Source organism: Musa acuminata, chromosome BXJ3-9 (genome assembly GCF_036884655.1).
Source record: "Musa acuminata AAA Group cultivar baxijiao chromosome BXJ3-9, Cavendish_Baxijiao_AAA, whole genome shotgun sequence".
In the NCBI taxonomy this organism is placed as follows: domain Eukaryota; kingdom Viridiplantae; phylum Streptophyta; class Magnoliopsida; order Zingiberales; family Musaceae; genus Musa; species Musa acuminata.
In genome coordinates, this window is record NC_088357.1 from 40833070 (window position 1) to 40848226 (window position 15157).

At 39.2% G+C, this 15157-nt stretch overlaps 1 protein-coding gene across 1 annotated transcript; it reads left to right on the plus strand.

The window, feature by feature from the left end:
• The first annotated feature begins 277 nt into the window (after positions 1–277).
• Positions 278–11085, plus strand: LOC135648834 (glutamate receptor 2.9-like). Its single transcript, XM_065166803.1, has 11 exons — positions 278–566; positions 839–2172; positions 2269–2581; positions 2672–3069; positions 3311–4727; positions 4818–5019; positions 7580–7950; positions 8038–8212; positions 9361–9443; positions 10557–10665; positions 10736–11085. The coding sequence occupies exons 1-5, from the start codon at positions 284–286 to the stop codon at positions 3761–3763; spliced, it is 2781 nt and encodes a 926-aa protein (XP_065022875.1). The 5' UTR covers positions 278–283; the 3' UTR covers positions 3764–4727; positions 4818–5019; positions 7580–7950; positions 8038–8212; positions 9361–9443; positions 10557–10665; positions 10736–11085.
• Positions 11086–15157: the final 4072 nt, after the last annotated feature.

A 15157-nucleotide genomic window follows, 5' to 3' on the forward strand; every position in this document is an offset into this window, starting at 1 on the left:
TGTGGAGTCCTCTACAGTGAAAGATGGGAATGCCTAACCCTCGTCATCCAGTGCCCACTGGGCGAAGACTTCCCATTTCTTCGACTCAGTCAACGAGCACATTAGAACGACAACATTATCTTCCCCACCAGAAAGCACATTTCTTTAATCCTCTATCCTTCCCTTTTCTTTTTTTTTTCTTGACCGTTGACGTTTACTTTGGCCATGGCAATGGCAAAGGCACGATATAAGCTGTGCCGCAGACAGAGGACAGTACCACATCTGAGTGCAAGGAGTCCTCGAGATGAGGGGTGTTATCAGTCGGCCTGTCTTCTTCTTCTTCTTTTGTTCCTTGCTGCTTCTGGCACTGAGCTATGGTGCTATGGCCGATGGGAAGGAGAACAGGACCACTCTGGAATTTCGTGTTGGCGTGATACTGGATAATGAAACATGGGTGGGAAACGTCAGCTGGGCCTGCATGTCCATGGCCATGGATGATTTCTACTCGACGCATCCTAACTACACCACCAGGGTAGCCCTCATTGGCAAGGACTCCAAAGAAGATGTTGTGTCTTCTGCAGCTGCTGGTACTGTTGTTCATCCCTACTTTCACTGGCTCACAATTCGTTGCAGTCCTTTAACTTCAGTGTACTTCAACCTTTGCATGCATCATCTTCTGCAAAAGCAACATTACGTTTAATTCGTTGCTGTACTTTTAACTTTAATGTACTTCAACCTTTACATGCATCATCATCTACAAAAGCAACATTACGTTTTTCTTCATAGTTCGTCTTATCTACATATTAACTGAAACAACAACAATTTTCTTACATGTTCGTCCACTCCATACTGAGATCAGCGGTAGAGCTACTATGGAATGACAAAGTTCAAGCTATCATCGGTCCGCAGACATCAGTCCAGGCCAAATTCGTGGCCGAGCTTGGTAACAAGTCGCAGACTCCGATCATCTCCTTCTCCGCCACCTCCCCATTCCTCGCCTCCTCTCGCACCCCCTACTTCGTCCGCACCGCCCTCAGCGACTCCAGTCAAGCCCAGGCCATCGCCGCGCTCGTCCGCTTCTTCGGCTGGCGCCAGCTGATCCCTATCTTCGAAGACACCGACTACGGCACCGGAATGATCCCGTACCTCGTCGACGCTTTCCAGGCTACCGATGAGCGCGTCCCCTATCGTTCCATGGTCCCCCTCATGGCCAACAACGACCAGATCCTCCGCGAGCTCTACAGGCTCAAGACTATGGGGACTAGAGTTTTCGTGGTACACGCTTCAGACGCACTCACCACGCGCCTCCTCCTGAAGGCGAGGGAGGCCGACATGATGCAAGAAGGCTATGCATGGATCGTGACCTACGGCCTAACTGACCGTTTCGGCGTCTTGGATGCCTCCGCCATCGACGCAATGCACGGAGTCCTGACCGTGAAGCCCTACGTTATGGGCTCTGCTCGGAATGGCGAATTCAGCACGAGATGGAGCGAGAGACTTCGACGAGATCACCCCACTGACAAACCAGTCCAGCATCCAAGTGTCTACGCACTGTGGGCATATGACACTGCCTGGGCCATGGCATTGGCAGCAGAGAGTGTTGCTTTGGCAAGTAGAACTCCAAGTACTTCTCCATCCCCTTATCTCAACACCGCGGCTAACAACTCGTCTCTGACGGAGCTGAAGAAGCTCGAATTCTCGCCTAATGGCCACAGATTGCTCGAGTCGATGCAGGGCGTTAAGTTCGACGGAATTACTGGAAAATTCGAGCTCAAGGATGGGCAGCTGGAATCATCGCCGTTTGAGATTATCAATGTCGTGGGAAGCGCCGCAAAGAGGGTCGGCTTCTGGACGACAGAGCATGGGGTGTCGGGTGATTTGAACTCTAAGGCGAACCTCGAGAGCGTGGTGTGGCCTGGAAACGCTTTGGCGGCTCCCAAAGGGATAGACTGGGAAACGGGAGGGAAGAAGCTCAGGATCGGGGTGCCATTGAAGAAAGGCTTCAGTGAGTTTGTGAACAGGGAGTGGAACCCTGTGACGCGTAGGAACGTGAGCGGCTTTTGTATCGAGGTGTTTGATCTGGTCATGGCGTCGCTGCCTTACGTTGTGCCTTACGAGTACATTCCCTATGAGGACAACAACGGGGAGATGAAGGGCAGCTACAGTGATCTTGTTTACGAGGTTTACTTGCAGGTTGGTTGATTCATTTGATTTTAAGCCTATGCATGCCTTTTACGATTCATTAGAATCTACTTTGGCTAGACATCTAACGAGGAAGAAGGAACTCAGAACTTTGATGCAGTGGTGGGAGATGTGACCATCACACCCAACCGGTCTTTGTACGCGGACTTCTCAGTACCCTTCACTGAGGTGGGGATGTCGATGGTGGTGCCCGTCAAGGACGACCGCGGGAGGAGCGCGTGGATCTTCTTGAAGCCGCTCACCACTGAGCTCTGGTTGGCCATCGGTGCCTTCTTTATCTTCACCGGCCTCGTCGTCTGGGTGCTGGAGCACCGCGTCAACGACAGCTTCCGAGGCCCACCTCTGCATCAGCTGGGCACCATCTTCTACTTCTCCTTCTCCACATTGGTCTTTGCTCACAGTTACGTACGCGTTCTTCTTATCTTCCTTTCCGCCTTAGCTCCAGTAACTCAGTCAAGTGTCGATCTCACTTCGCTTAGTTGCATCACAGAGGAGAAGGTGACGAGTAACCTCACAAGGGTCGTAGTGATCATCTGGGTCTTCGTGGTGCTCATACTCACATCAAGTTACACAGCCAGCTTAACCTCAATGCTCACAGTTCAGCAACTTCACCCAACTGTTACCAACCTGCATGATCTGATAAGGAACGGGGAGTATATTGGATACATGGGTGACCCCTCGATGCTGCATCTGCTAAACATTGACAAGTCAAAGCTCAGAAGGTACGAGTCTCCTGATGAATACGATGATGCGCTGTCCAAAGGCAGCGCCAAAGGTGGTGTTGGCGCCATCATCGATGAGATCCCTTACATCAAAGTCTTCATTTCCAAGTACTGCGGCAAGTACACCATGGTGGGAAATATCTACAGGACTGAAGGGTTTGGCTTCGTAAGCATCACTAGTCTCTGCTGTCTTGTTAGTTCTTAACGTTTGTCTTGTTCAAAGTTAATCGTATGACATCCAAAACTACTTTGTTTCTTTTTTGGATGTAAAACAATCGAATTAATTGATGAAGAAATCCACCATAGGTATATTGAGTTTAACGTAAATATTTAGATGTGGCTAGCCCTACACAACATATTCTTTCTTGAACTCTGCAGGTCTTCTCTAAAGGTGTTCTTCTCCGCAGGTCTTCCATAAAGGTTCACCTTTCGTCCCACAGATATCAAGGGAAATACTGAAGGTCACTGCAGATGTCGAGAAAAAGCTGTACAGGAACAGAACTACTTGCCCAGAGCAAAACGGAGCTGCAACATCTGATAGCCTCACATTCAACTGCTTCTGGGGTCTCTTCCTCATCACAGGAACTACCTCCGTTCTTGCACTCTTCTTGTTCTCGGCTTTCTTCTTGTACGAGCACCGCCACATGCTGAGCACCTCCACGGACTCCGACGGATCCTCGGTGTGGCAAAGGTTTGTTCTGATGGTGAAGTCATTCGATCGGAAAGACCACTCATCTTATGCACTCAGAAGGTCCTGCCTCAAGGTCGAAGAAATGAAGGCAGCACACGACCACAGTGCCCGTTCTTATGCTACTTCGGATTCACATAGCACCTCAGACTTGTCCTCTGGTTCTCCCTAAGTTCTGCAGAAGCTGCAAAAGGAAAGTATTCATATTGTTCTTGTCCTAGCAACTCCTACGAGTATGGAAGAATAAACCAAATGTGCTACAGAAGTATACTGAAATGGGAAAATAGAGCATATTGCATGACGAGATCTTTATACGATTAACACGTTTAGGACTCGATGAAAGATTTGAACCAGTTCAAAGCATGGGAAGAATTGAACCGACAGCCAACTGGACCAAATTCTACGTCTAAATCCATGAAACGGTCGTGAAACGAAGGATGGAAACGAAAAAAGGGTTTGCAAATCGAGATGCACTTTGGTATTATTAAAAAGTTGGGGATGATCGTGAAAATATTGAAAAGGAGAACTTTTTCCGCGAAAAGGCATAAGTTTGGGGGGTTTTCCGAAAATTATCCCTACTATAAGCATGTAAAATAATATTATTTAATTGTTGAGGGGCTTTTTCAGTAAACGTCTAGCCGACATCGATAGCGACTCGAGAACTCTTCCCGATCGGTATCCTGAAACCCTTTGGCCCCACTCACGTAACCGCATCGCCTCCTCAAACGAGCAGGTCTTGTCGAAGCAGAAGCATTGGCTGAGATCTCGTTCTCTCTTCTTCTTCTCCGGCCATCTTTTCTTGCTTTGTTTCCCAGCCATTGAATTCGAAGTATCCCAGTATCACATGTTCAGCATAAGACGAGGAAAGAGGGGCAAAGAAAATACCTTAAACAAAGCAAGGTATTTTCTGACATCGGCCAATGATTGCTGTTGGGCTTTCAGCTTCTCCACGATGGCTGTTGGCACTGAGGGAAGGAAGAGGAAGAGGAAGGTCGAGCGACCGGGTGCTGATGACCGACTCAGGCCTCACATGCCAGTCAAGAAGGCGATAGAATTGGTAAAGAACAGCCTTTCCGCGCCCATGGAATTGCCTACCTCCCTTTACGTCGAAGCCAATGACCCCGATTTCCCCAGAGGTTTATTTATCTTGTCTTTCGCCAATTTCGGCTCCAATCTCTGATCGTCGTGCTAAAAATACTTCTTTGTTGTCTTTTTGGTGGATGTAGGTGGAGGGGTCGTTCCGAGTCCGAATGAGGAGGCAGAGGCTCGGATGGAAGCGGAAGACGTGTATGAAAGGGGGAAGAAGGATTCGAGGAAGAAGGCCAAGACGGGGAAGAAGGGGTCGAAGAGACCGCCAGCGGATATTGAGGATGATTTGAGTTCTTTTTTCGGCAATGATGTTAGGTTTGATCCCGAGTGCCCTTTAAGGTATGAGTTTTCGTTGAACCCATGAAGGCAGCTTCCTTTGGCGGCGAAATTGTTTGTAGATGGTCTCTTTGCCAAATGCTTTTATTTACTCATATATTATTTATTCATTTGCTGTTTATAAGGACAGGTTTTGCTTGAAATTATCTGTCCTATTGTGTCATTAAACCAACAGTTTCATGCACAGAGCCTTTCATTTTCTTTGGTGTATAGGCATGATTTTCCTAGTCAAGCCTATCAGTAGTCATTAAACAACGCTTGTTGATTGAACTGAGCTTCTTTGTTCTATAAATTGTAGCCGCAGTTCCCAAAACTGACATAATTGTGCTCGGTGAACTTTCATTTAGGTTTTAATATTAATATTTCCCCTTTTCTCTGGGGTTTTGTGAGCTGCACTGTGGTGTGTGCTTCAGCCAAGTAAATTCATCTCCTTTGTGCCAAAACATCCAATGTTCCTATGCTTAAACATGTGGAATGTGACTTGCTCTTTGTTCTCTTGTTTATTAAACCTTATAAGCTCATGCCTTTTGCTCATGATCATCATCACTTCTAATGTTGGCCTAGGATTAGTTTGGTTAGTATACCAATAGATGCAATATTAAAAAAAAAAAAAACCTTTTGCTATCTCAGAAAGCTGGTGGCTAGCTGATCATAATAAATTAGAAATATTAAAGTAGCTTATGAGAATGATAGTCAGATATGAAGTCAATATAGGAAAATTGAGAATAGCACAAGGGTGTTGGTGAGTCGGACAGGAGACACAAGCTTATTAGCAATCTGGTCAATATTTAGATATCCCCTTCAGTAAGATCCAGGTTGTATTCTATGTGTACAAAGCTAATTATATTTTAAATTAATTGGAGAGACGAGTAGAGAATGATGCAGATGAGGAGATTGTCGTGACAAGAGAAAGAATTTATTAATGTCAAACCTTATTTGTGGTTTTGCTGTTCTACTTTTTAGTCACTTTTTATGGGGACTACAGGTGGCTAAGAATTTTAAGATAATGAGTCATCTTAACTTGTATAGCACTATCATTTGTCTAAATCCTACCTTACCATGTGTCAGCCACCCTGGCAACCATCAGAAATCTTTATAGATATGAATGTAGCCATAATGAAACATAAAAAAAATGCTGAAATTGAAACTATAATTATATATATTAATTGATTCAGTATCAATTCCAGCTGTTTATTTGATCATTTCTCTGACTGATAACAATGATCCATGCTTCTTCTTGCATCAATTTTCTTTTGTCTCTCTTTTCCTATGATTCATCTTTTCCCACTACTTTCACCATGCTTCAAACAACTGACTATAGTCATGGAGACAAATAAGTAGTTTTGGATTTTATATCATGACTAATAGGTCTGTTGTAGTTGAGTATCATGACATGAAGTCTTCTTGGAATTATTCATTAAGATGGAAGCATGAAGCACACTATTAACAGTAGTTGAGTGCTATTGCTCGAATTTTTTGTCCACTATAATGGAATTGTCACTGATAACTGGTAGTGAGGTTGGGATAGTGAGCTCATAAGCTAGTAGGATTTACTATTGAAGTATAATTTACATCTAATTTAAGGTGCTTTGGTAATTTTAATCTTAAATGCCTGGAAGTTCTCTTAATTGGATTAGGATTAAAGGTTAATTGGAGATGAGAGTTGGAGACTTGGAAGATTTTACTTATTAGATTAGGACTAGAGTACCTTTGATATCCGTAAGGAAGAGTGGTAATTTAATTGAAACAGGGATTCCTAGTTGGAAGAATTTTAGATGCCTAAGGAGTGTAGGTGTTCATCTTCTATAAATGTCCTATCATGCTCTCCTCTCAAGACATTGAGGAGAGGAGACTGGCGGTAAGCAACGAAGAGAAGGTGGTGGCATGCATCTAAGGATTTTTCACTTACACTCATTGTTGTCTTCCCATATTTTAATCTACATATCATTAATACCTTTCTTTCTCATATAATGATCTATCTTTTGTTGATATCTTCCTTTCTCACATTTTGATCTGTCTTATGTTGATATCTTGTTTTGTTTTGTTATGATTTATATAGAAAATAATCTATTCAATTTGACGACATGGTTGCTTAACAAGAGAAATCTCTCTTCTATTTATAATTTATTATCTTGCTTTGGGAAATAATTGATGGACTCCTTGATTTGAGAAATCATGATTAATTTGAATATTTTGATTGATGACTTTGTGTTTATTGAATTGTATGATTTTCTTAAAAAGATGATTTTAGATCCCTTTTGTTAATTTAAAAAAAATTGATGATATTGAAAACCTCTTGTTTATTTTAAGACATTAATTTATGTCCCAACTCCTCCCACGCACAAACGTGGCCTTGGGTAGACATTGCCTGCACAGGCTTGGTCTGCACACAGGTATAGTATATGTTGCTTTCCCCCTTTCATTGTAATCAATTCTCTGGTAGGATGATCCTCTTCTTCAGTAAACCCAACCTTCTAATTAGAGTCTTTCTATAAGATGCCCCATATATTTTCTTTTTTTTTTCACTATATTGACTTATTATTTGATTATGTTGGACTATCAGATTGATGTAGATTGACAGAGAATGACCCTTGTAATGAAGAAATCGTATATTGGGATTGCCAATTATGTTGACATGAGACGTGATATCGGTGATGATCATGATGTTGCTTCTTCCATGGAAGATGTCTTGCTTGGTTTGCATAATAAAGATAGCTTACCTGACTCTCAAAAGATTTCTGGGCATGATAATGGAGGCTGTGAGAATCTCATTCAATCAGGAACAAGGGTTTCTGTTCCTTCTCTTCAGGTTATCCTTAATGACTCGGAAGCCTCTGATGGTGATAATCCTGTAATTGCAAATCACAATGATAATGAGAATTGTGAGGTTGCCAAAAGGAACAAATACATGAAGAAAAAGGTCAAGGAGGAAAAGTGTGTGGCTCATGTGTTATGTTATCATTAAGATTGTGCAATGCTGACAATCAATTTCTGGTGCTTATGTTCCCACTTATTTTGCAGGGAGCTCAAAATTAGTGCTTCTGAAGAGAGGCTACTGAAGGATGACATTCCAAGAACAGAAGATGAAATTGAGAAATTGGTTAGGGTCTCCTAATTGTAGTTTTGTCTGGATAAAGTACATGGCTTATATACTCTCTCTGGCAGATATTGAGAAAGCATGCTCCATTGCTGAAAGGTATGCCTTACTATAAGATTTTTTTGAGTTATATTGTTGATTATCAGTTTTGGTTTTCTCATGATTCCCCATAGCTCTCTTTATGTTCAATAAAGAAGTGCTGATGGAGACATCTTAGTGAACGTTTAATGAAAAACCATGGTCTTTTATCTTTTGTGGCTTTATTGTAGCTACTCTAATGTAAATGTGGGTATGATTTTTGGCAAAATATTTAACCACTTCTGAAATTGCAAAAGAAAATAACATTGCATATAAAGCCTATTTAGTGTTACTTTAGTTAGATACAGTGATTTAAATACGTGCTCGGGCACTCACCTAGGCGCTCGGGCGAGGCGAGGCGAGGCCCGCGTGCCTTATATGAGGACCAGGTGACACACTTTAATGAGGCACCGCCTAAGCGCTTGCCCGGGCCCAAACGTCGGGTGCTTCGGGTGAGCGCTCAATTCAATAGCAGTTAATTGGTTCGATTGAACCAACTAACGCACGCAGTTCCTTATCTCAAAAGCTGCACACGACCCCGACTCCCCTAGCCAACCCTAGCGTGCATTTTCTTCCGCTGCCTCTGCCATTGATGCTTTCTCCCACTGCCTCTGGTACCAACGCTTTCTACCACTGCCTCCGTCGCAAAAGTAGCGAACTGAGTATTCCTCTATCGTCGACCGAGTCTTTCTCCTACTGCTTCCGTTGTTGTCCGCTGTTGTCGCTCGTAGTGCTGCCGCGGCTGTCTTAGACTAATCATCCATTGCTGTTGCTTCTCACCACTGCTTCTCTTCCGACTTTTCACTATTGGTTTCACTGGGTTATATTTTTTATCCCTTTTAATAGTTCTATTCTTCCCTTCTAACTGTTGTTAACAATAAATAATATATTGTTAACAGTAAATTATTAACTATTGTACAAAGTAATCTTTCTTTATTAATTATATTATAAATTTTTAATATTTTAATATTTTAAAGTGTCTCGCTTTGCTTGGGCGAGTGCCTAGCACCTTGGGTGTTTGAATCTATATTGAGGGAGTATCCCAAGAGAACTGACCTTTGGAGCATTTATCTTGATCAAGTTATTAAGCTTTTCAAGACTTCTATTTGACTTGTATTTTCTGCTTCTAGTGAAGGATCATATTCCTCATGAACATGCTTTCTTTTCAGGGATCTGTTTGGGTGATGAGGAAGTAATTCATGCCTTATTTTAGAGGGCAACATGCTTAAGTTTGCCACCCAAAAAAATGAAGGTCACAACACCTCTTTCCATCATCTTCAGTTTTGGCTTAATATTATTTAACTTTACCTTGTCGCTTCAAATATGATATGTCTGAGATCTATTGCAATGTTTTAACAGTTCTCATGTTTTTGATCAAACATCCATCAATCTGATTATGTTGCGGAAAAAAAAAGAAAGGAACAGTGTCTTTGTTTATCATATGTGTACTCTCGGCATATGTGCTTCTCTTGATTGACACAAGAGGAGCATTATTTGTGGATGGTTGTGATCATCACACAAGGAACATCTTAATCTTTCATTCTATTTCTTAATAGCTTTTGAATTGGATTACTCTAATGCACTCTATGGTTCTCATGCACCAATTCCTCTTAAGGGAGAGAAGTACAGAGGGTCACTAAAAGATGAAATAGACTGAATTTTCATATCTATTCGCGCAAAAGTTCCAAATTTCACACATACCTCTAAAGTTGCAAATTTGATAGACAAATTGAGGGTTCTTAGATTTTCTCAAGTGTCCTTCCATTTCAGTATTTCCAATCTAACTATTTATTGACTAAATTTTGCTTATTATTTGTCTTCTGTCTTAGTCTAAGTGACCCATGACCTATTCCCCCTCTTCTTCCCATTGTCTTCCTTTATACCAGCTCTGCCTCACTTTTTTATTTTCTTATTTTTTTTCTGTTTTTACTATATGCTCAAATAGATAAGTATGGGAATGGGTGGAAGAATGGGAATGACAAGGATGAGTACAAATACTTAAGAGTTGAATCTATGTAATTTGATGGAGGCATGGACTTGTATAGATATCTTCAGTCTGTTGTATTATTTGCAACTTCTCAGGGAAAAATAAAGACATTTAACCTTTGTAGCATGTACATATACAATTACTCCATTTGGAAAAACAAGCTTAGTCTGTCATCCTACTTGAAGGTGCATTTCCATTGTATATCTTAAAAACTTGAAAATATTGAATGTTCCTAGATTTGAAGCTGCAGAGAATAATGTCAGTTATATCAAGAATGCTAGTTCAATGAATCCAGGAGAATAAATACTGCTTTCTCACCCCCGAGTATTTATCATCTTCAACGTTGCATTTGATTTGTAAATTTAATCCTTTTGACAGTTCCTGTTCACAAAGTATCTTAACTATGAAAAAGCCCATGGTGACGAAGACCGGGTTGAACATGTCACGCGGAAGGCATTGGAATATGCCGAGAGCTCTCTTATTTGAGGTAGACACTTACACAAGTTACAATCTACGTGCTGTTAATGTGGAGAAAGTCAACCGGATCTGTGACAAAGCTTTCCTGCAAGGTACTTGAGGATCTTCACAACCTGCCTTTGTGGATTCAGCCAATTCTTTACCTGAAGAGTCTGCTATGAAGTTTGCAGTTGCAGCAGCCAGCCAGTTCACAAATGTAAATGTCTGCGAAGAAGGTATCCAGATCCTCTTGTGAATGGCAGTTGACAAAAATGTAATTTTTGATAGCAGCAAAGCCTCCGTATCAACTGTTTGAGATCTTATCTACATCCTGAGAGTTTCGTTTCTGGAAATTTGATTTCGAATTCTTCTGTAAATGCGGGAAGTGTACTTACGAGTTAATTCGTTGGCACGACAAACGTTTTAACAAGATAGAACATATTTATGTTCATTGTTTTATGGATGACATAATTGCCAGATAGAACATCTGTATGATTTCAAGTTCTACATGACTGTGGATCGATTGGGACTCGAGAACCTAAAAATTTCAACAGGAACTCCATTTTCATACAAGACATCTCTTTGCACACTTTCTTCAACAGTGGTTGGCATGTGCATGCATTTCTTCCACCAGTGGTTTGTAATGTTCTAGATTTGGTCAATGAAATAGACACCACATCCAATTACGTTGGCCATCAGGTTGAGGATTTCCAGGCGTGGAAGACGCCAATGGTCTCGCAAGATTAGGAAACCAACAGTGCTGTTTCAGGCGAATCTTATCCAGCTTTGCCTTCCTCCTACTTTTGCTGCTCCTGCAGATACAGACGGAGAGCCAAAGAAATCCTCCGACAGCGCATAACATGCGGAAGTCGTACACACGTGGATTCTGCATGGAAACAAGCAGTGGTGGGCAGTCTTTATACGTCCAATCACTTTGAACACCTCCATAGCGATAGTGCCTGAAGTGCTGCAGCAGCATCTACTGCAACCAAAGCTTTGGAGCACAGTTCCTCTGTTCAAGGAACTCTACGAATATGATATATTATGGCTATAGGATTTGATTGGTCATTCTTCTTTTGCGCACAAAGATCGGTCATTTGTCTGTTCCATTGGCAGCATTACCTCCGTTCTGATTCTGTTGCTCTCTCTCATGGTGATTGTATCACGGCTGCAAATCTTAGAGATAGCAACGAATTAGATGCCTGTCTCTGTAAAGTGTGAGGCAACGAATAAGCTTTTCCTTTCTTCAGAATAGATAGATCACAGGGTAGCTTTACGTCAGATATATTGAAGATAGAAAAAGGGACACTAAGAGGCCTGCCTAAATACAGACTTAGAAATGACTTTGAAGCGTAGTTTTCATCACTCACAAACGAATATATATAATTTGAAGTCAAAGAAGAAGGTGCCACTATTAGCATGCAAATTGTCCATTTTATGTTACAGAGGGGAAACATTTGGAGTCATGTCTATTATGGTCAAACTGATTCAAATTATATTAAATCAGAAGACTGATTCGGTCCGGTGAAGATAAGATAGTAGTTTGAAAGACTATTATGTCTATAGTAGGTTGGATCTACCTAAATAAATAAATAAATAAATAAATAAATAAATAAATAAATAAATAAATAAATAAATAAATAAATAAATAAATAAATAAATAAATAAATAAATAAATAAATAAATAAATAAATAAATAAATAAATAAATAAATAAATAAATAAATAAATAAATAAATAAATAAATAAATAAATAAATAAATAAATAAATAAATAAATAAATAAATAAATAAATAAATAAATAAATAAATAAATAAATAAATAAATAAATAAATAAATAGGTTCAAAATCGATTAATCTGATTAATTATTTTAAATTTTAAATATTTTTTTAGAAAAATTGATTTTTAATTAAATCGATTCGATTTTGTGAGCCTGTTTAGTTTAATTGTATCGAATCAAAATCTTGATCAAATTGAATAAGCATTTAAAAAAAGTTCATATCACAATTGTCATTCTAAATTTTTTTAGAAAGTTAATGTTTAGCACCCAATCAAATGCTAATATTAATAAGAAGGATTAAGATGAGAAAAATAGGTTAATTTGAATCGGTCAAAGTTTAAGATAACGAATTTGATCAAACTGATATTTTTTTTAAAATTAAAATCGATTTAGTTTAGTCTGAACTGATTAACCAAACTGAAAAAAACCAAAATCATTTATATAGTGAGCTAAATCAAACTAATGAATCAGGAATTCATTTCGACCTCATCGTCGTACGATCCCACTTGCCGAAAAAGCTGGTAAACCTCTTCTTCCTCACTTGATCTTCTACATTTATAATCTTGTGACCAACTCTCCACTTCCTATAAAGATGCGTATTAAGATAATGATGGCCAATGAGCTGTGTGACCTCTGAATCAAATCTAGTAGCCATATCATTTCCAAACCTATCAGTAATAGATTAACCTTTCTCAATTGTACAACGCGCTCGGCATGTCTTTCGGGGACTTTTGTCTTGTGTTTGATTCCTTCTAATGTTTTCTATTGGTATGTGCTTATTATGTCTTCACGTTCAAGTGTACCTATAAATGGGGGTATGATCACAGGGAAGAAACAGGAGAGGACTTGAAGAAGAAGAAGAAGAAGACATGGCGTGGTATTGGATCGGTTCATGTCTTATGATTGGCTCGACAGGACACGAGCCGAACCAATATCACTCGTGTATTCTTCATTCACCATCTCCTTGAAGGTGTTCTCTCAGTAATGATCCATTTTTTTTCCTCTTCTCAACATGTACATATTTTTCCCTTGGAAATCAACTAGCAAAGGTAAATGAAGCGTTCTCATGCTTTTTCTGAAGCTAATGATTCATCTTTTGTTTGGTTTTCCTACGACGACAAGGTAGCAGCTTTACATCACATACTCTATTCCCATCAACAACCATCCATGATTATAACCTTATTCATTCTCAAATGGTGCTTGTTGATTTCGGTGAATAAAATTTTTCGCCTTCCACAGATGGTGAGAAGCAGCATTTGAGCAAAGAAAGAGTTTGGAGGCCAAAACTGCTGGTGTGCCTTTTGCCTCCCTATATCTTTGTATTATTTTTACTTGAAAAACATGTTCGGTATCCTAAAAAATATAGTTCATAAAGACCAATTGATAAATAGATGATGTTTATCTTCAAGAATAAAAAAAATAAAATAAAATTGTTTTGACAATAACCATCAATCTATTATACAAATTGATGATTACATGATGTATGGTCTCAAAACTTTAAAAAGTGAAAAGTGTATGGGTGAGATAGTTAAATAAATATAATAGCCTTTGTAGTTATTTTGATTTGGCATAACTAAAAATTTCATGATATTTATTTAGACCTACATTAGTTGAAACAAAGAGAAAGAGGAGCAGGAAATTTAATTGAGAGTAGATGAGGCAAACTAAAAGAAGCCATGTCAGTAACATGAAGCTTGATTTACTTCAAAGTTTCTGATGGCAAAATGCAATTTCTCCTCTCGGCATCCTTAGAAACCATTCAATCTTAGAAATAGGAAATAATATTGTATAGAGTTTGATTTGGTATAGAAATAGGAAATTTTGCGTTCGAGTAGGATTAAATATTGATTTTGTTAGAAACTATCGAATATTTATTAAAAATAAAAAATAAAACAAGAGTAGAGGAGAGATATTAGATGGAGAAGGTATATAAAAACTCAAAAGTCTATTCAGCCTAATATATTCTTCTCTCTCTCTAAGCACCTCTATTTGTTTCTTCTCTCTGCTTCAACTATTAGAACAGACCCTTATAAATAATAATAATAATAATAATAATAATAATAATAATAAACCCAAGCTGAATAATCCAAACACAATTGGGGAAAGATTTGACGGTCAACAACTATTAGAACAGACTTTATTATTCAATCGTCTTTTTAGGAATATGCTTTACATGAGTTGATTGAATTATTGGACAAAATTAGAACTAAAGATCTCGAGTCCCATTTCAATAACGTAGAATATATTTTGGTGATCAAAATATTATTTCTAGTATATAATTTCCATCTATTTGCAGAAAGTCATGTCAATTTTTCTATAGTTACAATCGACAGTGTTGAGTTTCAAATCTGAGTATAAAAGGTTAATTGGTAGATTTGCATTTATTGATTTTGAACTTCTCAAGAATCTTACTAACATACTTGTATAAGTCTCATAAAATTTCTGCATCTTTTTGCTTAATTTCATTGTCAAGATAATAAGCTCACAGCGCACAAATAGTCATTTTCATATCAGGATTGTTATTAGTATATATTAAATTATCTAATTATTAGCAATTATATGAGGGCAGATTTGAAGAAATGTGCTCCATTATGTTGCGCATAGAAATATCTCAAAATCTGCAAATTCATATCATAAACCACATCGTTATGACAGTGGAACGTTCCAGGGATCCATATCACTCTTCCCTAAGTTGACTTGAGGTTTTGAATTGGATCCATATCATATCACTCTTGCCTACGTT

Bases quoted from the DNA above. Each gene is read 5' to 3' on its own strand.
- LOC135648834 (XM_065166803.1), top strand. From the start codon at position 284: ATGAGGGGTGTTATCAGTCGGCCTGTCTTCTTCTTCTTCTTTTGTTCC. The intron at 567-838 runs GTACTGTTGTTC...TACTGAGATCAG, and splicing joins TGTGTCTTCTGCAGCTGCTG to CGGTAGAGCTACTATGGAAT. The intron at 3,070-3,310 runs GTAAGCATCACT...TCTTCTCCGCAG, and splicing joins GGACTGAAGGGTTTGGCTTC to GTCTTCCATAAAGGTTCACC.